Raw genomic sequence first — 26,035 nt, 5'->3', positions numbered from 1 at the left:
TATAAAGCACACACGAAGGGTACAGTAACAAGCAGAATGATTTCTTCAGTTCAGTTCTGTATAGGGAAGGAAAAAAACTGGAATTGTTCAGTTTTATTATATCTTGGAATATGTTTTTAAAACAATAATGAAAATTCACATTAGTTGATTGTATATGAATATTAATTTATTTCCTCCACATGGCATAAAATCTTGGTATTTGTGCTGTAACATTCCACAAAATAAACATCATTTCTATGTTTATAATGACACAGTTAAAGAGCACTAAAGCTACAGTGAGCCAATTCACTGCACTTCAATTAAATTTTCTGTCCACAAACACAATGCAAGATTTTCTTTTGCTTCATTAGAGTCTACTTTAAGGTCTCGCACAAAAACGGCATCATCAGACCAAAGCTGTTTCAGTGCCTCCAAGTGAGAACAAGGAAATTTCAAGCCATGGGCCTGCATGGAAGAAAAACAATAACTAAATGAAATGACTTTTGATACAAATAATGGCATTATTGGTACAAAACCAAAAACAGATGTAAATGATAAATTGGAACATAACTCCAAATAATGACAACTATATGACACTGTAAGATTGAATGCTTATTGTCCATGATATTCAGAGATTGTACTATGTCTCTAACCTCCTTCATAAAATGGCAGGCAAAACACAGGGTAAATGCACCAACTGTGAGAATGAAGAACATTTCATCTCATGAGTCTGGAACTGCAGGGCTTAAGTTATGATGAGAGATGAGGTAAGCTGGGGCTTTCTTAACTGAAGTGTAGGAGACTGAGGAGTGTCTTTACAAAGATATACAAATCGTGAGGAGTGTAGATGAGATGGATGGACACAATGTTTTTCCAGGGGTAGGAGTCTTAAGCATGAGGGCACAGATTAGAGAGAAGGCAAAGATTTAAGGGGACATGTAGGTGCTGACTACGTGGAACAGGTTGTCAGAAGAAGTGACAAAGGCAAGGTACAATTGCATTGTGTAAAGACATTTGTACAGGTGTTTGGATAGGAAAGGCCGACATGCGCAACCATTTAAAAACACTCTAACATTAAAATACCAATTCAAAAATCGAAAACAAAATTTAAAAAAAGAAAATATTCATTTCAATCTTCAATCAACAATTAAATGACAAAGAAATTACTCTTCCTGCAAAAGAAATTATTAGGCCATTTACTTTAGCAGGTAAATCTCCCAGTACAGTACAGGCCATTATTAAACCACATCAGGATCACAGTGTTTAATTCTGGATAGAAAACCTTGAAAAAAAGACTCTTAGGAGGTAGGTACAGTGTAGATTTGCCAGAGTGGTACATGTATTTCAAAGATTAAATTTCAATGTGGGATTTTACAAACTGCGTTTTGTTCTAAGGAAATTTGGGATATTTAGGGATCATATGATTAAAATTTTAAAGTTATCAAGGAAACTGATAGCTGCGAGAGAGCTATTCAATGTCGGATTTAAAGACTAGGGTTGAAAACCAAGAAATTAGAGCCCAACCTTTCAAATGTTAAGCAATGATTCTAAACAAAAAAGGGGATAAAAATTTGGAATATGCAAATCCTGATGTTAGTCTATGGTGATTGAGAGATTTAAATTAATTAAAAGGAATTAAAATAGGCTTAAAAGGATATAGAGCAAAGGCAGATTGAGTTTAGCCACATCAGCACTGGTATCACTGCATAGCCAAATAGAATGAAGAGGCTGAACAGCTTCTGTTTGCAGCTTACCTTCATATCATGACTCACTTTCTAAACCTGTGACACCTAAAGAAAATCTTATCACCTCAATAGAAAGATCAGAAAAAAAACTTCTCACCTGAAAACATTCTTCTTCTTTGTTTTCAGCCCCCATCATGTGGCTTTCTCGGCTATTTTTTAGAGAATGATAAATGTACACCATCATTTCTCGAGATTCATCCTGTAGTAACAAGAATTACATAAAATACAATTATCTGACCAGACTTGTTTAATTTTACCCTTTATATCTGGAGTAATCCTTATTCCACGATCCTTTCTTTTCTCTTAACCCTTCCTTACACTTTTTTCTTGTCATCCAAGTTGTTTGAATGTGATAAAATGATCTTTACTTCCATTACTAACATCAGTATTACAACCTAAAGCCCTTTATGCAAAATTTTCTCCTACATTTTTCCATAAGCATCTTACCATTAATCTAATATCTAAGTCTTTTAGACATGTCAAGCGCTGAAAACACACTTTAACTAATTTGCCTTATCTCTTTTTAAGCACTTCTATCAAATCACTATTTAGTAATCTCTTATTATGAAAACAATCCCAAATTGTCGTTTAAACAAAGGTTAAGTAGTTTCTCTATTGCACATCAATTTCTGTATGTTTTGTTACCTAAATCCTAATGTTACATCACCATTCTGGCCTTATACAGTTTGTGTGCTGTTTTTAACATCTATAACAGCAATTTTACTAATCAATCTGTTCTTTCATAAGAACATAAGAAATAGGAGCAGGATAGGCCATCTGGCCCATTGAGCCTGCTCCGCCATTCAATAACATCATGGCTGATCTGGCCACGGACTCAGTTCCACCTACCTGCTTTGTCCCCATAACCCCTAATTCCCCTACTATGCAAAAATCTATCCAATCTTGTCTTAAAAATATGTACTGAAGCAGCCTCCACTGATTCATTGGGCAGAGAATTCCACAGATTCACCACTCCCTGGGAAAAGCAGTTCCTTCTCATCTCCATCCTAAATCTACTCTCCCGAATCTTGAGGCTATGTACCCTAGTTCTAGTATCACCTACCAGTGGAAACAACTTTCCTGCCTCTATCTTATCTATCCCTTTCATAATTTTATATGTTTCTAAAACAGCTTCTCTCATTCTTCTGAATTTCAGCAAGTACGGTCCCGGACGACTCAATCTCTCTTCATTGTCTAACTCTGTCATCTCTGGAATCAACCTGGTGAACTTCCTCTGTACCTCCTCCAAAGCCAGTATATCCTTTCTCAAGTAAGGAGACCAGAACTGCACACAGTACTCCAGGTGCAACCTCACCAGTACCCTGTACAGTTGCAGCATAACCACCCTGCCCTTAAATTCAATCCCTCTAGCAATGAAGGCCAACAACCCATTTGCCTTCTTGATAGCCTGCTGCACCTGCAAACCACCCTTTCATGACTCATGCACAAGCACACCCAAGTCCCTCTGCACAGCAGCATGCTGCAATTTTTTAACCATTTAAATAATAATCTGCTCTTCCATGTTTTCTCCCAAAGTGGATGACCTAGCATTTACCAACACTGTACTCCATCTGCTAGACCCTTGCCCACTCACTTAACCTATCTATATCTCTCTGCAGCCTCTCCGTATTTTATGCACAATTTGGACCATCAAATATTACTTATTTCCAGTTGACACTTTTTTTTGTACATCACGCACAAAATGCTAGAGAAACTCAGCAGGTCAAGCAGCATCTATGCAGGGAAGTAACCATCTGCATTTCAGACCAAGACCCTTCATCAGAGCTGGAAAGGCCATAACCATGACCTGCACATCACCTCCTTTTGGTTTCCCCACCACACCCTTTCCTTTATTCATAATCCACTGTCCACTCCTGTCAGATTTCCTTTTTTTCAACCCTTTACCTCTTGCACCTATCAGCTTCCAGCTTCTTACATCAGTCTCTCTCTCTCTCTCCCACCAACCCTCCTTCCGCCTCATCTGGTCTCACCTATCACCAGCAAGCTTGTATTTCATCCACTTTCATATTCTGGCTTCTGCCCCTTTCCTTTCCAGTCCTATCTGGGAAAAAGATCCACTCCAACTTTATTTAAGCTCAGCATACTCAACTCATTTCATCTCAAATGCCTATCCAGTCTTTTTGACACCAATTACAAGCTGTTCAGGCACAAAGCAAGGCAATAAAAACTATTTAAATCCTATATATATTGTGATTTTCCACTGACAGTGACCATTCATAAAATTTCTCACGCTTCTTAATAATTTAGTTCTCTAAGTCATTGTTGCCTTTCCAATTACTTTGTATTTGCTATACTTGCTACTCTCTTTTATCATCTCTGGCTTTTGCCCATTTACTTGTTAAATATGTTTTTGGATTACTTTAGTGCACAACTTCGTAAATTTTCTAATAGTCATTAGTCATATTAGCTACAAGCAATATATTTACTAGAAAATAATTCACTGCTTATAATAAAATTAATTTCAAAAGATAAAATATTAGTCAAACTAATTTCACTGGGTTCTGGGTAAGTTAACACTGACAATTCTGCTTCTGTGTACTGGAATTCACAAGTAGTGATCTTGAATGGCATGTTTGTATTTGTCCTTAAACCAACAAATGAGACAGATACACAATTACAATTTTTGTTAATGTCTATACTAACCATTCTTTCTTGATCATCTTCAAGCAAAATCATGGTATGGTCTTTAAACCTTAATCTGATTTGATCATTAAGTTTGGGCAGTTTTCCGACTGGAGGAGGAAAAAAAACCCACAAATAACTGAACAAAAATATCCAACTAGCAGAGATATGGCACCATCAAAACAAAATCACACATAAAGATGACAGCACATTGAAATATTTTTATATTGCTTTGTTTTGCTACAAGAATGTAATTTAGCTAATATTCCTTATAATTTTTTTAAATGTACATGATTGTATAAAGCAAGAAAATGCAACACAGAATTCGATCCACTGTAAACAGCTCAAAGCAACTCAAATGTAGGAAAGTTCTGGATCAAAACTGTGGTTAGGGGTTAATACTTCGTCTGATAGCTATAGGTGAAGTTGTTTTTCCTCTGGACTACAACTAAAGGACAGCCACTTACTCAATTTATTGAAGTCCTCACTGACAAAGAACAGTAGAGCATAGGAACAGGCCATTCAGCCAACTACAATGCCAACGTAACTGATTCCATATACATGTACATTCCATATCCCTCTATTCCATGCCTGTTCACGTGTCTGTCTAAATGCCTCTTGAACAGTGTTATTGTAGCTGCTTCTACCACCTCCCCTTTCATATTCTGTGACTTCCAGACACCTACTACTCTTTGTGTAAAAAAAATTGCCTCACATATCTCCTTTTAACTTTCCCTCTCTCATATCAAATCCATGCCTCCAGTATTTGACATTTACACCCTGCAAAAAAAAAAGCAGCTCTGGGTATCTACCCTATCTATTTTTGTCTTGATTTTATATACTTCTATCAAGTCGCCCATCAGTCTTTGACACTTCAGAGAAAACAATTCAAGTCGCCTCTCCCTACAGCAACATTCTGGTGAACCACTTCTGCATTCTTTCCAAAGCTTCCACATCCTTCCTACAGCAAGGCCTAGCCAAAGTTTAATACAAGCTGAAATAAGATTTGCCAGCTTTTCATACTCAATGCCCCGACTACAAAGGTTCAATTCTGGTCACCTCATTATAGGAAGGACGTGGAAGCTGTGGAGAGGGTGCAGAGGAGATTTATCAGGATGTTGCCTGGTTTGGAGAACAAGTCATATGAAGCAAGGTTAACAGAGCTGGGACTTTTCTCTTTGGAGCATAGAAGAATGAGAGGGAACTTGATAGAGGTCTACAAGATTATGAGAGGCACTGATAGGGTGGATAGTCAGTACCTGTTTCCCAGCGCACCAATAGCAAACACCAGAAGTCATATGTACAAAATTAAGGGAGGGAAGTTTAGGGGAGACATCAGGGGTAAGTTTTTTTACACAGAGGGTTGTGAGTGCCTGGAATGACTTGCCAGGGATGGTGGTGGAGGCTAAAACATTAGGGGTATTTAAGAGCCTCTTGGACAGGCACATGGATGAAAGAAAAATAGAGGGTTATGGGGTAGTGTGGGTTTAGTACTTTTTTTTAAAGGATTATATGGGTCAGCACAACATGGAGGGCTGAAGGGCCTGTACTGTGCTGTAGTGTTCTATGGAAGTACGCTGTACTCTATCCACTTGTGTTGCACCCTAAGATCGTTCTGTTCATCTAGGAGTTCTGCCACTTACTGTAAACTTTCCTCTTACATTTTCCCTCCAAAAATGCATCACTTCATCCAAGTTAAACTCAATCTGCCATATCTCTGACCAAATTTCCAACTGCTCTCTACCCTGATGTATCCCCACTATACACAATCCTACCAGTTTTTGTACTGTCTGAAAACTTACTAATCAGACCTCCTATATTTTCATATATATTACAAACAGCTGAACTTTGCAGACTTCGCCCCTCCCCCAATAACCTCAGTCTTCTGTGACCAAGCCAGATTTCTGTCCAATTTACTAACTCCCAATGTGACTTAATCTTCTGGCCAGCCTAACAGGAGTGACTTGGTTAAACCCTTTACTAAAGTCCATGTAGACAATATTCCCTGCCTTACCCTCAGTCATTTTAGTTTTTCCCTAAAAATTCCACGCTTAATTCCAGAATTTCATACTTATTTTTTGTTTTAACTGTTCAGTAGCATTAGTTGCAAATTTACTTTTACCAACCTCAAACTTATCCTACTTTTCTGATCTAACTCAAAATTATTTTCTGTATTTACCTTTCTTATGTTGCTTACTTTCTCATACTTTCTAATAACATCCTTCAAGGCTTAAACAGACCAACGCCTGAAAATTCAATCACCTACTTACTGTAAGTGCTACTGATTTTATAACTTATGGCACACAAAAATCAAACCTCCACCAGCAGCTTCCACATACACGAACAGGCAGTATGCACACAGATGGGAAACTAATAATGCAAGTAAAATTCCTTGTGGGCCCGGGATGATAGACGCTAACAGCAGGAATGTGTCTCATCTCTACATCACTGAAGGAATTGCACCAACTGCAGGTGTACTGGTGATGCAATTGGAGCAGATCATATTTCATTACAAGCCGCTGATATAATCTGGGTGGGTCACAAGGAACAGGTTTCCCTCTGCTTAAAAAAACAAATCATACTGCAGGAGTGGTTATCCTGCATTCCAACAAGTCCAGAACAAATAGATGGCTCCACAGAAAACAGGAGTTACCAGAGAAGCTTAGAGATGGGAAAGGAATACTTGAACATTTTGGGCCTTTCAAAGGTTCTGTCCTTAGCTCCATCCGTCTAAGGAGAAATGCATCTAATGGCTTTGGCTTTTTGGATTCCAGATCTAACCAGTTCCCCTCTACCACCAATCTCCTCCGTCTAGCGGAATTAGTCCTTACTCTCAATAATTTCTCCTTTGGCTCCTCCTACTTCCTCCAAACCAAAGCTGTAGCCATGGTCACCCGCATGGGTCCCAGCTATGCCTGCCTTTTTGTTGGCTTTGTGGAACAGTCCATGTTCCAAGCCTATACGGATATCCGTTCCCCTCTTTTCCTTCACTACATCGACGACTGCATTGGCACTGCCTCCCGCATGCATTCTGAGCTCGTTGACTTCATTAACTTTGCCTCCAACTTCCACCCTGCCCTCAGATTTACCTGGTCCATTTCCGACAACTCCCTCCCCTTTCTTGATCTTTCTGTCTCCAACTCTGGAGACGGCTTATCTACTGATATCTACTATAAGCCTACTGACTCTCACAGCTACCTGGACTATTCCTCTTCCCACTCTGCCTCTTGCAAAAATGTCATCCCCTTCTCCCAATTCCTCCATCTCCGCCGCATCTGCTCTCAGGATGAGGCTTTTCATTCCAGGACGAAGGAGATGTCTTCCTTTTTTAAACAAAGGGGCTTCCCTTCCTCCACCATCAACTCTGCTCTCAAACTCATCTCTCCCACTTCACGCACATCTGCTCTCACCCCATCCTCCCGCCACCCCACTCAGGATAGGGTTCCCCTTGTCCTCACCTACCACCCCACCAGCCTCCAGGTCCAACATATAATTCTTCGTAACTTCCGCCACCTCCAACGGGATCCCACTACCAAGCACACCTTTCCCTCCCCCCCCTTTCTGCTTTCCACAGGGATTGCTCGCTACGCGACTCCCTTGTCCATTTGTCCCCTCCCCATCGATATCCCTCCTGGCACTTATCCTTGTAAGCGGAACAAGTGCTACACCTGCCCTTACACTTTCTCCCTCACCACCATTCAGGGCCCCAGACAGTCCTTCCAGGTGAAGCGACACTTCACCTGTGAGTCGGCTGGTGTGGTATACTGCATCCGGTGCTTCCAGTGCGGCCTTTTATATATTGGTGAGACCCAACGCAGACTGGGAGACCGTTTCACGGAACACCTACGCTCTGTCCGCCAGAGAAAGCAGGATCTCCCAGTGGCCACACATTTTAATTCCACATCCCATTCCCATTCTGATATGTCTATCCATCACCTCCTCTACTGTCAAGATGAAGCCACACTCAGGTTGGAGGAACAACACCTTATATTCCGTCTGGGTAGCCTCCAACCTGATGGCATGAACACTGATTTCTCTAACTTCTGTTAATGCCCCTCCTCCCCTTCTTACCCCATCCCTTATTTATTTATTCCCCCCCTTTTTTTTCTCTCTCTGCCCATCACTCCTTGCCTGTTCTCCATCTCCCTCTGGTGCGCCCCTCCCCCTTTCTTTCTCCCTCGGCCTCCCGTCCCATGATCCTTTCCCTTCTCCAGCTCTGTATCCCTTTTGCCAAACACCTTCCCAGCTCTTAGGCTTCACCCCACCCCCTCCTGTCTTCTCCTATCATTTCAGATTTCCCCCTCCCTCTACTACTTTCAATTGTCTTACTACCTTTTCTTTCAGTTAGTCCTGACGAAGGGTCTCGGCCTGAAACGTCGACAGTGTTTCTCCTATAGACGCTGCCTGTCCTGCTGCGTTCCACCAGCATTTTGTGTGTGTTGCTTGAATTTTCAGCATCTGCAGATTTCCTCATGTTTGCATCTAATGGTTAAAGTTTGTTAACTAGGGTTAACAAAATACCACTTTCAGTGGGGTAAGTCATGAACTCATGTCTACACTGTTTTGCTGATCAGGTACAAATCACTGTCCATAAGACCGCAAGATATAGGAGCAGAATTAGGCCATTTGGCCCATTGAGTCTGCCTCCACCATTTTATCATAGCAAATCCAACTTTCCTCTCAGACCCAATCTCTCCATATCCCTTCATGCTCTGACTAATCAAGAATCTATCAATCTCTGCCTTAAATATACATACAAACTTGGCCTCCACAACTGCCTATGGCAAAAGAATTCCACAGATTCACCACTTTAGCAAAAGAAATTCCTCCTCAACTCCATTTTAAAAGGACACCCCTCTATTCTGAAGCTGGTCTCAGACTCTCCCACCATAGGAATCATCCCCTCCACATCCATTCTATCAAGGCCTTTCACTATTCAATAGGTTTCAATTAGATCACCCCTCATTCTTATGACTTTAAGTGAATACAAGCCCAGAGCCATCAAATGCTCTTCATGTGATAAGCCATTCAATCCTGGAATCATTTTTGTGAACCTCCTTTGAATCCTCACCAGTTTCTGCACATCCTTTCTAAGATAAGAAGACCAAAACTGCTCACAATACTCTAAGTGAGCCCTCACCAGTGCTTTATAAAGTCTCAACATAACATCCTTGTTTTTCTAAACGACTCCTCTTGAATATTAACATTGCATTTGACTTCCTCACTACAGACTCAACTTGCAAATTAACTTTCAAGGAATCCTGCACAAGGACTCCCAAGTCCCTTTGCACCTCAGTTTTTTGTATTTTCTCTCCATTTAAGTCAACCCTTTCATTTCTTCTACCCAAGTGCATGACCATACACTTCCTGACACTGTATGCCATCTGCCACTTCTTTGCTATTCTCCTAATCAGTCTAAGTCCTTCTGTAGCCTCTCTACTTCCTCAAAACTACCTGCTCCTCCACCTAACTTCATATTGTCTGCAAATTTTGCAACAGAGCCATCAATTCCATCAACCAAATCACCAACCTCATCCTTAATAATCAACTACAACATCTTCGCAACCACTGAGGTTAGTAACCAACCCATAATTTCCTTTTTTTTCTGCTTCACTCCCTTCTTGATAAGTGGAATGACATTTGCAAGTTTTCAGTCTTCTGGAACTATTCCAGAATCTAGTGATTCTTACAAGATCATAACTAATGCCTCCACAATCTCTTCAACCACCGCTTTCAGAACCCTGTCGTGTACATCATCCGGTCTACCCTCAGACCTCTCAGTTTCCCCAAGAACCTTCTCTCTAGTAGTGGTAACTTCACACACTTCATGACCCCTAACACCTGGAACTTCCACCATACTGCTAGTGTCTTCCACAGTGAAGACTGATGCAAAATAGTTACTCAGTTCATCTGCCATTTGTCCCCTATAACTACATCTCCAGCATCAATTTCAATTGGGCCAATACCCACTCTTGCCTCTCTTTTCCACTTTATGTATCTGAAGAAACTTTTGGCATCCTCTTTAATATTTCTGGCTAGTCCATTTTCATATTCCATCTTAACCTTCTTAACGACTTTTTAAATTGCCTTCTGTTAATTTTTAAATGTACCCCAATTCTCTAACTTCCCACTAATTTTTGCTTTATTATGTGCCCTCTCTTTGGCTTTTATGTTGGTTTTGACTTCTCTTGTTAGCCAACGTTATGTCATCTTGCCTTTAGAATATTTCTTCCTCTTTGGAATGTATACATCCTGTGCCTTCCAAATTGCTTCCAGAAATTCCAGCCATTGCTGTTCTGCCATCATCCCTGGCAGTGTCCTTTTCCAATCAATTCTGGACAACTCCTCTCTCATGCCTCTGTAATTTCCTTTACTCCACTGTAAAACTGATATATCTGACTTTAGCTTCTCCTTCTCAAATTTCATGGTGAATTCGATCATATTACGATCACTTACTACTAAGAGTTCTTTTGTCTTAAACTCTCTAAACAATTCTGGTTCATTAAGTAACACCCAATCCAGAATAGCTGATCCCCTAGTGGGCTCAACCACAAGCTGCTCTAAAAAAAGCCATTTCCTAGGCACTCTAGAATTTCCCTCTCTTGGAATCCAGCACCAACCTGATTTTCCCAATCTATCTGCATAATGAAATCCCCCATGACTGTTGTAACATTGCCCTTTTGGCATGCATTTTCTATCCCCCGTTGTAATTTGTAGACCACATCCTTTCTACTGTTTGAAGGTCTGGATACAACTCTCATCAGGTCTTTTTACCCTTGCAGTTCCTTAGCTCTACCCATAATGACTGAGCACCTTCCAATCTTCTGTCACCCTGTATTTCTTGGCCTCTGATCATTCCAGGTGGCAGCAACTCATATTGATCATATATTATTGCTCACTGCAGTAGACATGACGTCAAGAATATCTGAGGGGAATTTATCTCCATCACTGAGTAACAAGCATTGTGGACAAATGAACTTGCTAAGATTTCAGACTTTCCAAAGATGCAGATAAAGACAGAACGATTTGCGTGATATTTTAGCACTTAAATCCAAAGATCTGTATGAACTGCTACAGTCATCACTACTTGAAACTGTGGATGGTGGGCGATCAACAGAAAATGCTGACCATCACACTATGCATCCCAGAAGCTTATATATCATTGTGTCTGCCACACTTCAGTTGCTTTGCTAGAGAAACAGATCAATCTCATCATGGATATTTTAACATATCCAAGTTAAATAGCTCTACATATTTACATTATTTATCATAAATCTTGTATTATGCAATATGCACGATTGAGAGCATTTACTATCAAAATACTTGAAGATCTCGGATGCGTGTGAAGTATGTGGGGCATAAGGAGAAGAAAAAGTATTCTTTTCAGTTTTTGAGTTTTTCACAAGTATTTACAAATTTTTGAAATAAATCACAGATGGAAAACTATTCATGTGTTGAAGGTAACTATCACCTTGTGTTAAACAACCTGATGTCTTGCTTGCATATGGAGGTAACCTGTTTAAAATAAAATCCTTTCTCATTTCCGATGATCTGGTTTCTTTTCCATTCTCTATCTGATCTGCCAATCCTCGTAGGAATCCACTCAGTCTCTTTTCTGGATTAGCTCCTGAGTTCATCTGCTATAAAACACAGAGCAGGAAAGATTCTTAACTTTACATGGTTCCTTTTCTATATAAAATCACTTCAAAGAATTTCACTTATTTTAGAAAAACAAACTTAAAACAAGTCGTCCCACAATAAGTAAAAGTGACAACTGAACAGTCAGACTGGTTTCATCCTACTACATCAAGGATGAGTAGTGAGCAGCACGAGGTTAGAAAACTCTATGCACTTCCTTAAATATTGCATTAAAATCTTTCACATTAGTGTGTCAGTCAAATGATCCCTCAGATGTGATGGGGTTATTAAGTTCTAAAATTAGGCCAAATATAGACCAAGCACACCTAAAATCCAGACGTGAAGGTGAGATTGAAAGTAGTTAACATCAAAACTACAGTGTTCATTTATATTCATGACACCCCAGCAAATTAAGGAATCCAAATATGCAGGCTGCAACACCACTATTCAAAAGAGGTGTTCTCAAACAGTAGCTGTAGGAGCCTCTGACTTTTCAGAAAAATGTGGCCATTAAGCAACATTAGGGCACTGCAGAATGCTGTAGAACAACGGGAAATGTGAATACAGGTTCACAATTCATTGAAAGTGGCATCACAGGGTCATAAAGAAAGCTTTTGGCACACCCAGCCTCATAGATCAAAGTATTGAGTACAGGAGAAGGGATGTTATGTTGAAGTTGTCTAAGATGCTGTTGAGGCCTAATTTGGAGTACTGTGTGCAGTGTTGGTCACCTATCTACAGAAAAGATGTAAATAAAATTGAAAGAATACAGAGAAAATTCACAAAGATGTTTCTGGGACTGGAGGACCTGAGTTATAAGGAAAGGTTGAATAGGTTAGAAATTTATTCCCTAGAACATAGAAGATTGAGGGGAGATTTGATAGAGGTTCACAAAATTATGAGGAGTATAGACAGGATGAATGCAATCAGGCTTTTTCCACTGAGGCTGGGTAAGACGACAACTAGAAGTCAAGAGTTAAGGTGGAAAGGTGATGTTTAAGGAGAACATGAGGAGAAACTTCTTCACTAAGTGGGTGATAAGAATGTGGAACCAGCTTCCAGCGGAAATAGTGGATGCAATTTTGATTTCAACCTTTGAGAGAAGTTTGGGTAGGAACGTGGATGGGAGGGGTATGGAGATCAATGGTACGGGCACAGGTTGATGGGACAAGGCAGTTTAAAGTGCTTGGCACAGACTATATGGGCCAAAGGGCCTGTTTTCTATGACTATGACTCTAAGCAAGCTCAGGAGTCAACTACATCACAAAGTTCTCACAGGCAAAGAAAAATCTGCAAGCAAAAATGCACAATTATTAACTTAATGTTTTAAAATACTTCAGAATGTGAAAAAGATTTGAAGACACTAGGTTAAGTTTAAAAAAAAAGAAATTTTAATCTTATTTTAATAAAAGGAAGTCTCACAAAAACTATCTGAATTTTGAAACATCTATCCAGTGGAATAACAATCCACAGATATGTTATTTTAAGGGCCAAAGAGTTTGTTGTAAATTAATCACCAGCACATCATACAAAAAGAATTAAACTCATTGAAGAGAGTCTTTTATGGTGAAGATAGTTTGTTGATACTGATTGTTTTCATCAGACCAATAATTTCTAAAAATTACTGGTGCAGAACACTACCTCACAGCTCTCTTTGTGCAGGAGGTAAACAAAAAGCAAGTCTGGACTTCCATCAAAGTGTGATTGAATGTAATCTGGAGACTGCTGTTAATTTCATGGGATAATGTCAGAAAACACTGACAGTTCCATCATTATTGCAATTCCAAAATACCGGCAGAGACATAACCATCTTGCAACATATAAAAAGGCTTCTCATCCTTCAAATTTCATCTCACAATAAGTACTGTATATAGATGCTCTAGTCTTCACAGTGAGATTGCTGACTTTTGGTCTTCTATTCAACTGGTTTGATTCCCTACATATATAAATTTAGGATGCTTTTGTTATTATGCAATCTCAAATGTAAAATTCTGATATAAATGGGAAGAGTTATTAGCATGATATATCATCACACAACTGTACCAGCTCTTCATCTGCCAAAATAGCAGCCTTTAAATTCTAAATATGTCTGTACTTTATCTTCATCTGAGAGGAGCAGTGTGTCACCTGGATCCACAACTAGGATCCTCTTCTAGGGTGTCACAGGTTTCACACTTTCCCTCAAGGGATGTGGGTAAAAGTGTCATCTCCCATCCATAAGCTTCAACTTGGAAAACCATTTTACAGGATAACCATCTGACTCCGCAATTCCAAAACTGAAAGAAGTGCCTCGTAGAGGCCCAATGATAGCCTTCGGCAGAATCAAGATTTGACTGCAGCAAGGAGCTGCGCACAGAAAAAACTGGCTACCATCTTCATGCCAACTTTGTGTCCAAATCAAATCAAATCAGTAATTGTATGGTAAACCAATCAAAAGAAAGTCTGAATTGGTAAAAATGTATTTCAAATAGATATTACAGAATATTAAGAAGTATTGAAAGCAGGATATTGTTTTAATGCCCATATTCTCAATATACAAATATATAAGAAAAATAAAGACAGTAAAAATGAAACATAATTAAAGATTATTACCATAAGATATTGCCTAGGTAGGCCTCTGGACAGTTCAAGATTTTCTTTCATCGAATCGTACACCAGCCAAGGAATCACATCTAGTAAATAATCTCCCCAGCTACTGCAATAAGAAAATATATTTTTAAAATCATGTTGCAAATGTATTAAAAGCTATTGCATTAATAATATTCAATGTGGAAACAGAGGGAAACCATTTTTGAGCATCATCAAAAACTGATGAAAATTATATTTTCCAGATTTCCTTTGCATTCAATGAAAGTAATCACATTTTTAGTTCTTCAGCATAATCAGTATTTTATTTTGTCAAATTTTAAATTTATACTATCACTCAGAACAATGACTTTAAGACTCTTACTTTCAACTATTTTTCAACACATGCATTATTATTACACCATACCAGATAGTCAACAATTTCCACTGAATTTGGCTTTAGATCATAATTTTGAGATGAATAAGGTGAAGAACTGTAAGGCACGGCATATTAACTGTTTATTTTGAATTTTGATTAAAGTTCTGAATCTTAAAAAAACATAAGGGATTTACATGAGAGAAAAGTTATACATTTCAAACAGAAAGAGAAAATTTTAGAGCAAGTTTAGCATCTTAATTGAAAGCATTGTGACAAAAAAGATAATAGCACACCAGATAATCCCACTCCTTGGCAAACTCATAAAATCAGAAGACACAGAAGCAGTACTAGGCCATTCAGCCCATCAAGTCTGTTCTGCCATTCATTCCATTATGGCTAATTTATTATTCCTCTCAACTCCGTTCTCCTGTCTTCTCTGTATAACCACTGACATACTAACTAATCAAGAATCTCTCAACATCCACTTTAAATATACTTAATGACTTGGCCTCCACAGCCTTCTACAGAAATGAATTCCACTGATCCATTCCCTTCCGGCTAAATAAATTCCTCCTCATTTCTGTTCTAAATGGATGTCCTTCTGTTCTGAGGCTCTGCCCTCTGATTCTAGACTCCTTCACTACAGGAAACATCCTCTCCATATGCACTCTATCTAGGTCTTTCAATATTCGATAGGTTTCAGTGAGATCCCGTCTTATTCTTCTAAACGCCAGAGGGTACATGCTCAGAGACATCAAATGGTCCTCAAACATTAATCCTTTCATTCCTGGGAATACTCTCATGAACTTCCTATGGATCCTCTCCAATCCCTGTATATCTTTGCTTAGATAAGGGGCCCAAAACTGCCCACAAAATTCCAAGTGCGGTCTAACCAATGCCTTATAAAGCCTCAGCATCACATCCTTGCTCTTGATATTCTAGCCACGATGAGGCACAAGGAAGGACACGGAGTGAGACAGATCCTAAAAAGCCAATTGAATTGGAAGAACTAGATCAGAACCATCAAGAAATGTGCCCCACTGTCATCAGATAACCAGCCGCAATACTGCACTGGCCAAGAAACAAACTGAAAGCCACTGACATCAAGACCCAGAAACTACTAACAGTACATGGAGGATTCCACCTGAAATCTAACATCAAGCGACTGTACACCCACAGGAATAAAGGAGGATGGGAACTTGGAAGTGCCAAGTCCACAGTCCTGGAAGAAATGTGAAACATCCATGAGTATGTCAGGAAGATGGCCCCAAAAGAGGACCTGGTAGGAGAATACCTCAGACAGCAAGCAGGGGTTATGGGGATAGAAGTGGGTGAAGTAGAGCCAGAGGACCAGAGGCCATGGCAGGACAAGCCACTGCATGGGAGGTAGCATGGCCAGACATAAGAAAGTCCTACCAATGGCTGGAAATGACAGGGCTGAGGGAGCTTAGAAAGATTAATGGTGCCTAATGGCAACTCCTTTGCTTGCATCTTTGGAAACAGCTCTATTTCCATCTTTAGTATCTCTATTTTTCCCTTTCAGGGTTCTTTTGAAGACACTGACTTAGAGTTACACGCTGACCACAGTTCTTCGCAGGAATGGGGCCCCTCTCGGTGGGGTGACCATATTCGGCACACCAAGTGCTCGCCCTAAGAGCTCAGCTCACCTTCAGAGGGCTGAGATCTCATAGCTCTGGAGACAGGCAGGTTGAAGGTCGGTGTCTGGGCATATCAGTGTGTCTTGGGAGATGGAAGATCTAAGGCTGTGTGCCCAGAGGCCAGAAATCTTTGGGCACAGAGTTGGGAAAAAGCGACACAACGGACTTTTAACATTGTAAACCAGTGAGTTGTTCATTATTTCTCCCCTCTCGCTGTGAAACAAAGACATCTCTTTCTTAGGGAGAGAGAGAGTGTCGAATACCGGGTGAATGAGTAGTCTTTGAAGTACTGCAAGTCTGTGTCTTTGCTGTTGCTTTGCTCACGCTTGAGTGCTCGGTGGCAGTGCTGGTACATTTTTTTAGCTGGTGAGAGGAGGGGGGAGCTGGTTGGGGTCTTTAGGGTTCTAACATTTAACTGTTATTCATTCTTTAGGGGCACCCCTCTGTTTCGTGGATGGTTGTGAAGAAAAAGTATTTCAGGATGCATATTGTACACATTTCTCTGACATTAAATGTACCTTTGCACACAGAGGCGCTGCTCTTGGCTGCACGAGAGCAATGGAAGCAGGGGTCTATCACACCAGACAAGACCCAGGATGCAGTCTGTGCAATCTGCTGAAACCATTCAGCTTGCAGTAGCAGGGTGCAAGATGCAGGCAGGGACAGCATACACTGAACGGCACAACCAAGTTGCAGGAATTGTATACAGGAACATCTGTGTTGAGTATGGATTGGACACTCCCAAGTCCAAATGGGAAACATTTGAGAAGGCTGTGGAGAACGACAGAGCTGAGAAGCAGGTACTGGCGAACCAACCAAACATAGCAATACTGGACAAGGAATGGAAGAAGGCAATAGTAATAGATGTGACAATCCTTAATGACAGTAACATCAGGAAGATAGAATACGAGAAGCTGGAGAAATACCAGGGCTTGAAAGAGCAGATAGAAAGAATGTGGAAGGTTAAAGCCAGAGTAATCCCGGTAGTGACAGGAGTGCTTAGAGCTGTGACACCTGGACTGGTGGAGTGGCTCCAACAAATCCCAGGAACAATATCTGAGATCTTGGTCCAGAAGAGTGCACTACTAGGAAAAGCAAGGATACTGTGCCAAACCCTCTAGCTCCTAGGCCTCTGGTGGAGTACCCAAGATTGAGGGAAAATAGACGTACAGATCACCCATAAGGGGTGGGGGGAAAAATTACAGGTTTTTTTGGGTGTCTTTGCTTTGTGGCTGCTTTTGCTTTGTTAGGAGATGAGTCTCAAGTTTGTATAATATATGCATACTTCAATAATGAATGTAATTTGAACAGCTATGATCTCATTGAGTACTAGAGAAAAGTTAAAAGATTAAGTCTACTCTTGCTTCCACCTTTTGTACTTAAACACAAAGAAATAAAAAAAACTGATAACCTCATATAGAAAGTTTAAGCCAAAATAACATGTACTTACTTGTTTTGGTAAGTACTTATAGTAATGTGGGTAGAATATGAACCTCCAACTGGGGTATCTGCCTGGTGGATCGTTCCTCTGGGAAAATATAACAAATCACCTGGCTGGAAAAGAAGCAAAAGGACACCTTTATTAGATCACATTTACATGCAATTTCCTTTTCACATCCATTGTGACTGTTACAACAATTTGTAATACTTACTATTTAGTGAACTATCACAAGTTGTAATTAATTGATTATCCTGTCACAAAGTACAGGAACATGAAAAATGCAGCCAATTCCAAAACCACTGAATAAGTTCTGAATGTCAAGGTTGGCACTTGACTGCTATATTATACAATTATTTTCTTCGTTATTGATTTTAAAATTCACTTTAAAAATTAATAAAACTTAAATTTAAAAAACACAAAACTTAAGACACCACAGATAAAACTTAAATGTTGCCAAGGTAGCGTAACAGTTGGCACGATTCTGGAGTTCGGAGTTCAAAACGGTCTCTGTACATCCACCGTGTGGACTGCGTGGATTTTCTCCAGGTCCTCCCACAATCTAAAACTGGGTGGGTTAGTTGGTCAATGAAAATTGTCCCATGATTAAGTCAGGGTTAATCGGGTTTGTTGGAGGCTGCTCAGGCGGCATGGCCTGAAGGACCCAAACGACCTACTCTGAGCTGCTTTGCCAAATAAAATAAAATAAAACTTGACCCGGTTGTTCAGGATAATATGTAAAAGGACTTTTCAGTATGTCAAGTTATTAATAATCACACACTGTATATTGTGAAAGTATTTCTCCTAAATTCATAAAACAGCGTTACTTTCTCCAAAATCTGAGTTAAAGCGATTAAATGCTAATTAAGTAGTAAACAGTTTCAGTAATTATCACAGTTCCATGCGTTTTCTTGTGCTTTACAAGAGGAAAATATGTAAACGCATACTAGGTGTGTACTGCAAGATTAATTGTCATTCAACCATACATAAATACCCCTATCAAAATATCGTTACTCCAAGGCCAAGGTACAACACACAGTACCAACAGTCACAAACAGCACAAGAAACATTTAGCATATATACGACAGCAGCACATATAAGGTAACAGTGAAACTGAGTCACACAAAAAAGATAGTCCAAGTCCATGAATGATGCAGCAATCTGCAGTTGCTCAGTGTCTGCTGCTGAGTGAACACTAGGGGTCAGCACTCACTCCAGTGTGGAATCCCCATCACACCATCTCCGGCAGTCACTCCAGTGTGGAATCCCCACCACACCGTCTCCAGCACTCACAATAGCGTGGAATCCCCACCACACCGTCTCCGGCACTCACACCAGTGTAGAATCCCCACACCGTCTCCGGCACTCACTCCGGCGTGGAATCCCCACACCATCTCCGGCACTCACTCCAGCGTGGAATCCCCACAACACCGTCTCCGGCACTCACACCAGCGTGGAATCCCCACACCATCTCCGGCACTCACTCCGGCGTGGAATCCCCACACCATCTCCGGCACTCACTCCGGCGTGGAATCCCCACACCATCTCCGGCACTCACTCCAGCGTGGAATCCCCACCACACCGTCTCCGGCACTCACACCAGCGTGGAATCCCCACACCGTCTCCGGCACTCACTCCAGTGTGGAAACCCCACACCGTCTCCAGCACTCACTCCAGCGTGGAATCCCCACACCGTCTCCGGCACTCACTCCAGTGTGGAAACCCCACACCGTCTCCAGCACTCACTCCAGCGTGGAATCCCCACACCGTCTCCAGCACTCACTCCAGCGTGGAATCCCCACACCGTCTCCAGCACTCACTCCAGCGTGGAATCCCCACACCGTCTCCAGCGCTCACTCCAGCGTGGAATCCCCACACCGTCTCCGGCACTCACTCCAGTGTGGAAACCCCACACCGTCTCCAGCACTCACTCCAGTGTGGAATCCCCACACCGTCTCCAACACTCACTCCAGTGTGGAAACCCCACACCGTCTCCGGCACTCACTCCAGTGTGGAATCCCCACTCAGGTGGAGCACCCGATTCCGAAGCCAGCCCTGGGCAGCTGCATACAGGCAGTACCTTGGGCTGAGGCCTCGTCCTCGCTAAAACCGAGGCCGTGCAGCTCCCCTGCCATTCACTAATAAACCAATGAAGTGGACTTGCAGCATTGCACACTACCAATGTCCAACATGGTCTTGCGATCACAAGGAAACTTAAGAAGCAACGCCTAGGCCTTGAGTTTACATTCCACATTAGCAAGATGCAGAACTAAAAATTCAAAATTTTCATATGAGGCAATGCTTCAGGGCTGAGGATGCCTTGCCTCTACAAGGTGTCCAGTTCAGTGGGTTCTGAAGTGGACAGTGAAGCCAATTTGCAACTTGAAGGCATTTTCATAGATGGAACAGGAGGTCATGTTCCAAGTAGGAAGATGGGTAGTTTGGGAGGTCGTGAGCCTTTCCTGCCATTTACACTAGGCTTCAACATGCTTCCAAAAGGGACTCAAGGTTCTCAATACAATCTTGAATGTTGCTTTTCAATCCTGAGCAATCATGGGCCAAGGGGTAGCTAGAGAGTGTGGAGATGTCATACTTTTACCAACTAGGCTTTGAAAGTATCCTTGAATTATTTCCCCTGTCCACCTCTGATCTCTTGCTATTGCAAAGCTCAGGGCCTACTTTGGGAAACAAAATGGTCTGCCATTATTACTAACATCCTATTAATACTGTATAATGCCAAAGGTAAATCAAATACTGCTAACATCACCTGAGAAACAGCATCGTCAAAATAATTGGGTTAAAGCTGATGCACCTCCTATTCCCAATGGTTCCCAAGATTCTAACAGAAATAACCTCCAAGATAGCAGGCATATTAATTTACTGTCCCCAAAATCCTTTGTATTCCATTGTCACCCGTCCCATCAAAGATGTACAAAATCACAACAAATAGAAAATTGTCAAATCTAATTGAACATATTCTGATAATGGTAATTCTGTACCTTTAAAATAAACTCATGAGTTGGACTTCCAATCCGGTCTTCAGCTTCTGTGCTATATTCACGAGCTAAAGGGTTAGTGGGTTTATAAAGACGCCAGTGCTTCTCTCCTTCCAGCTGCAGAATAAAGACCTACCCACACATGCACAAAAATGCAAAAATATCAACATTTCTGTAATGCTCTGACTACCTTAGTAAAACATACTACCTTTAATAAAAGGCTATAAAAAATCTTCCACTTTAACAGAAGTTCTGCTCTGTTCACAACAATATTAAACTCTGGAAAAGAAAAAATGTGAAGTACAATGAATGCCTGAGCATTCACTCAAACACAAATTCATAGACAAAATATATGTAGGATAAAACAAATGGCTCACCAGAATGATTATCTATGTAAGAAAATAATATCACCTAACCATAAATCACTTTTTGCAAGAATATTATAGGAATACAGACGTCCTAACCATTTTTGTTTAGAACAATACAAAGCAGATAATTCTTCAAGCAAAATGTTTTATTTATTCAAAATATTGAAACGAGAGCAGCAAAACAGCTGTTAGTCATACCTCGACGTCATCATAATGAGGTGGAAGACCCTGAGAATCTGGAGGTGTGATGTAAACATTGGACCCAACTAATGAGCCGAAGAAACATTCCAATATTTCTTGGATCCTCCATAATTCATCCTTTGGAACAAAAAATGTTATTTGCATTTTAAAAAATGGTAAGTTGTAACAAACAACAAAAAAAATTATCTTTCAAACAGTACCTTATATCTCTGTGGCTGGTGAAATTGTATTGTAGCTTTCTTTTGTTCAAAGTTTTTCTTTAATTGTGTATAATTGACTTTCCCATCTTTATTTAAAACCTTCTTTTTACCATTTATACAGCGACAGAAATTAATATCTTGACCGTAAAACATATCATTGATGCAGAGTTCCCTTAAATCATCAAACTTAAATAATGACTGGTAGTAAGCAGTTACTGATGGATCATTCCTCTGAATTAACAGCGGCTTTTGCTCCCAATATTCCCTGAAGAACTCTACATTACTAATGGGAGAGATCAGACTTTCAAATAAACTGTCAGGACTCCGGAAGTTGAGAACAGTGTTGGTAGTATCTGAATCCAATTTGATTCTTTTGCAATTGTCGGGATCATCTTTTTTTGATTTTCTGCAAGCCTTCTTCATCATTCCTGCATGAAAGAAAAAAAAAGTTAGCCATCATTTTAAGTTGAAAGGTCATCGTGTCGAAATGTTATTGAATTTTAGTATTCTTGGCTCTAACTGATGCTAATTTAATTAAATCAAAAAAGGTTGCAAATGATAAATGCTAAAGCAGCTACAATGTGATAAAATAAACATGTTTGTGTTTTGAGTGCAGATCTGACAATAGAGGTACAAACAGGGTTCATTAATATGAGGCCCTGCGTTGGTCAGGGTTGACCATGGATATTGCATCCTAGCTGTCTATGTGACACACAAGCTGGGGCAGTAGGATATGGAGAGCAAGCTGTTACTATGCACCAGGCTCCCCTTCTCCACATAGCTGTTAAATCCAAATAAACAGCAGAGAGCGATACAGTTTGGCACCAGTATTGCAGGGGCTGCCAGACAGCAGTGAGCTCAACGTCAGACTTAGGGACTCCAGTTCCAGCTTTTTCCCCTCAGAATTTACACCAATGCCTTCTCCATGAGTGGGTATAGCCTCAAGGCAGTGGAGGCATGAGATGAGAGTTTTCCTCCTCCTAGATGAGCTACCAACCATGACTGATGAGACCCATCTGCCCGAAATGACTGTTTTTAAGGTGCCAGCATCCCATCTTTGCCCTTTTTCCTCTCAGTAGAAATAGTTCTGCCGAGCTTAGTAGCTAAGCCACACATAAAAGCCAAGAGCTGGTTGTCAGAGGCTATTTGAGACACACACCAGTTGGAGCATTTAATAGGGAGTGGGAGTTATCCCCACTACCTCACCCAGCTAAGACAACCCTAAGGAATCCTAAATTAATACAATAACAAAATTTCATTAATAACAACAAAGGGCATACAGAGTCAAGACACCAACTGAAGAGACAGTGATGTGGAATGATATGACCTTTCATTTTAATGCAATTAATGCCATATTCATTGGACATTTAGATGTACGTCACATACAGGAATCACAATGCATGATTAACCTATGCCAACTGATTTAATTATAGACAGCACACAAAACTTCATTATTCATTTGATAGAAAAATATAACTATATAGCCAAGGCTAACTATAACTGGCTGATGTATCACCAAAGGCTCTGAATTTAAAATTGTTATCATACCCAAAAACTAGCCTAGGCTGTTAACTGCAGTAGGAGCATTTACAAATAACTGATAGAGAAATTCACAGAAACCAGAAAATGCTAGGAATACTCAATAGATCAGGAGGTACGTGGAAAGAGATGCAGTGTTGATATTTCAGCCTAATGAGCCATCTTTGGAAAAGGTTCACTGGCCTGAAGCATCAACTGAGTCTTTGTCTCTGTCTATAGATGCTGAGCATTCCCAGCACTTTCTGCTTTGATTTCAGATTTTAAACATCCACAGTTTTTGCTTGGTGTGGGAAGCAGTGAAGGATAGGAGAACAAGAAAGAGTAAGCACTACTACTCCCGAGCACAACACCGGAGAGCTTGATGGAGGATATGGTAAGTGACAGAGGTGGCCTTCATCTAAACAGAAGACAGATGGAAAGCTTCAGTAGATTCCAATGCAGGAGCCTAAACAAAAGGAATAGTCCAACAAGTTCACAAGTTCACACAGGTATCATGCTCAGTGAATGCTCCGTCAAATTTCAGCAGCTCTACTGTCTCCAAATGTTCAAGCTGCAGCACCCCATCACTCATACCTACAATCAGTCATTTGCCCTCAAGACTCTCACCTTACAATTACATGCAGTATCATTCCTAGCCTTAGCCCTACAACTTGCATACAATGTCACTTCAACACTGACAATTATGATGATCAAGCTGTTTGCAAGACATTCACCATACCAAGCTGATTGTATCTGCTCACACAATTCCCTTTGACTTTCAAGCAAACAATTCACCTCATAATTACTATTCCCTCAGTGCATAATTTACATAGAACAGTAAACACTGGGCAGGCCATGATAAATCTTTTAATTGAGATACAGCACAGATTGAGATATGGCTTCGAGCCACACTGCCCAGCAATCCTCCAATCCAATCCTAATCACGGGACAATTTACAATGACCAATTAACCTAAAAATGGTACATCTTTGGACTGTGGGAGGGGGAACCAAAACACACAGAAGAAACCCAAGTGGCAGGAATTGAACCCGTGTCACCTGTACTGCAAAGCATTGTGCTAACCACTGTGCTACTGTGCATGTTGTACTGATCTTCATGCCAACATATATATGAAATGCCCTTCTCCTGTATACAAGACATATCCTCCCATTCCCTTTATATTCATATGTTTATCTAAAAGTCTCTTGAACACCACTAAATTGCCTGCTTCCAAGACCACCCCAGGTAACACATTCCAGGCACTACCTCTCTCTGTGAAGGACTTGATCTTATATCACCTTTAAACTTCCCCACCCTAACCTTAAAAGCATGTCCTTCCCTATTTAACATTTCTATCCTGGGGAAAATATTCTCTCTCACACATCTATGAATCTCAGAATTTTAAAGATCTCTATCATGTCTTCCCTCAGCCTCGGACGCTCAAGGCCGAACAACTCAAGTTGTATCCGTCAACATCTTCATCTAAATCATTGATATGTACCACAAACAAGAGAGGTCCCACTGACCCTTGCAGAACACCACTGGTCAGATCTGCAACTAGAATAACAACCTTCCACCCCTATTCTGTCTTCTATAAGCAGGCCAGTTTTGAATCCAAACTTGCAGTACACCCTGGATCCCGTCCCTGCATCTTTATTCTCTGAATCAATCTATCACCAGGGACCTTATCAAATGGCTTTTTAAAAAAAAGTCCACGTAGATAACATCCACTGCCTTGCCCTCGTCAATGTCCTTTATCATCTCTTCACAACAGAGAACACAAAATGTTTTATTTATATTGGAGGTCTTTGCTGATTAGGCATACATTGCATCCAGTATACCACCCCTTCGGTCCCAATATCAGCAGAGACCGTGTAAAAGGACGGAACTTAAAAGGATGAACTAAAGTGGTGTTTTAACTATAGGATGCAGATAGGATGAAGTAAGAGATGGTTTAGATTAGATAAAACAAATGGAAAGGTGGGTGCGGGTCAGGAATCGGCCGGGCCACCCGCAAACAAGCTACCGGCGGCGGGGACTGAAGTAGCGGTCGCTACCACCACGTTACTCTCCATTTCAGATCGGCTCCACTCCTCCTAGTGCGTACCCCACGCCGCCCTTCCCTATATCGCGCTCCCCGCCGCCCCTGTCAACGAGAGCCCTTTCCCCTCCCGGATCCCCTCACACCCTACCGCACTCCAGCGTGTCTGGGACCGGAGTTACTCTCCGGATCTTCCGGCAAACACTAAACCCAAATAAGTGTTCCGCCTCCTGTCAGAAAACTGCACCGAATTCAATCACAAATGACAGAAAATCTGCAGATGCTGGAAATCCAAGCAACGCACACAAAATGCTGGAGGAACCAGCAAGCCGGACAGCATCTATGGAAAAAAGTACAGTCGACGTTTCGGCCCATCTATAGATGCTGCTTGGTTCCTCTAGCATACAGTGTGCTGCACTGAATTCTGCTGGTTATATGCGATTTTTCCAATATTTGATAGGATAAAACAGTACCTTGCAATCAAAAGTAGTGTCATTTAAAAGGTTCGGTCCTTTTGGAGTTTATTGTAATAATAAGTACAATAAGAAGTAGTAATTATAAAGTGAGATGATGAAGAAACAGTTTTATCATGTCCTTTCCTCCTGAACAATGTACCTATCTATTGTATTGCCATTTACCAGCACTTGGACGCTGGCTTCTATGTCTT

At 40.8% G+C, this 26,035-nt stretch overlaps 1 protein-coding gene across 2 annotated transcripts; it reads right to left on the bottom strand.

The window, feature by feature from the left end:
- Positions 1-144: 144 nt before the first annotated feature.
- riox2 (ribosomal oxygenase 2) lies at positions 145-25,588 on the bottom strand. Of its 2 annotated transcripts, none has more exons than XM_073045579.1 (10): positions 25,520-25,588; positions 21,811-22,238; positions 21,608-21,727; positions 21,045-21,173; positions 18,058-18,161; positions 14,598-14,700; positions 11,839-12,007; positions 4,389-4,477; positions 1,822-1,923; positions 145-444 (listed from the first exon to the last, which is right to left on the bottom strand). In XM_073045579.1, exons 2-10 carry the CDS (start codon positions 22,234-22,236, stop codon positions 286-288), a joined length of 1,401 nt encoding a protein of 466 aa, XP_072901680.1. In that variant the 5' UTR covers positions 22,237-22,238; positions 25,520-25,588; the 3' UTR covers positions 145-285. The 2 variants fall into 2 exon arrangements, with proteins under 2 accessions (XP_072901680.1, XP_072901679.1); XM_073045578.1 differs by lacking the exon at positions 25,520-25,588 and adding an exon at positions 25,354-25,438.
- Positions 25,589-26,035: the final 447 nt, after the last annotated feature.

This window comes from Hemitrygon akajei, chromosome 5 (genome assembly GCF_048418815.1).
Source record: "Hemitrygon akajei chromosome 5, sHemAka1.3, whole genome shotgun sequence".
Taxonomy (NCBI): domain Eukaryota; kingdom Metazoa; phylum Chordata; class Chondrichthyes; order Myliobatiformes; family Dasyatidae; genus Hemitrygon; species Hemitrygon akajei.
Note: the sequence above shows the minus strand (reverse complement) of the source record. Positions and strands in the feature narration are given on the sequence as shown.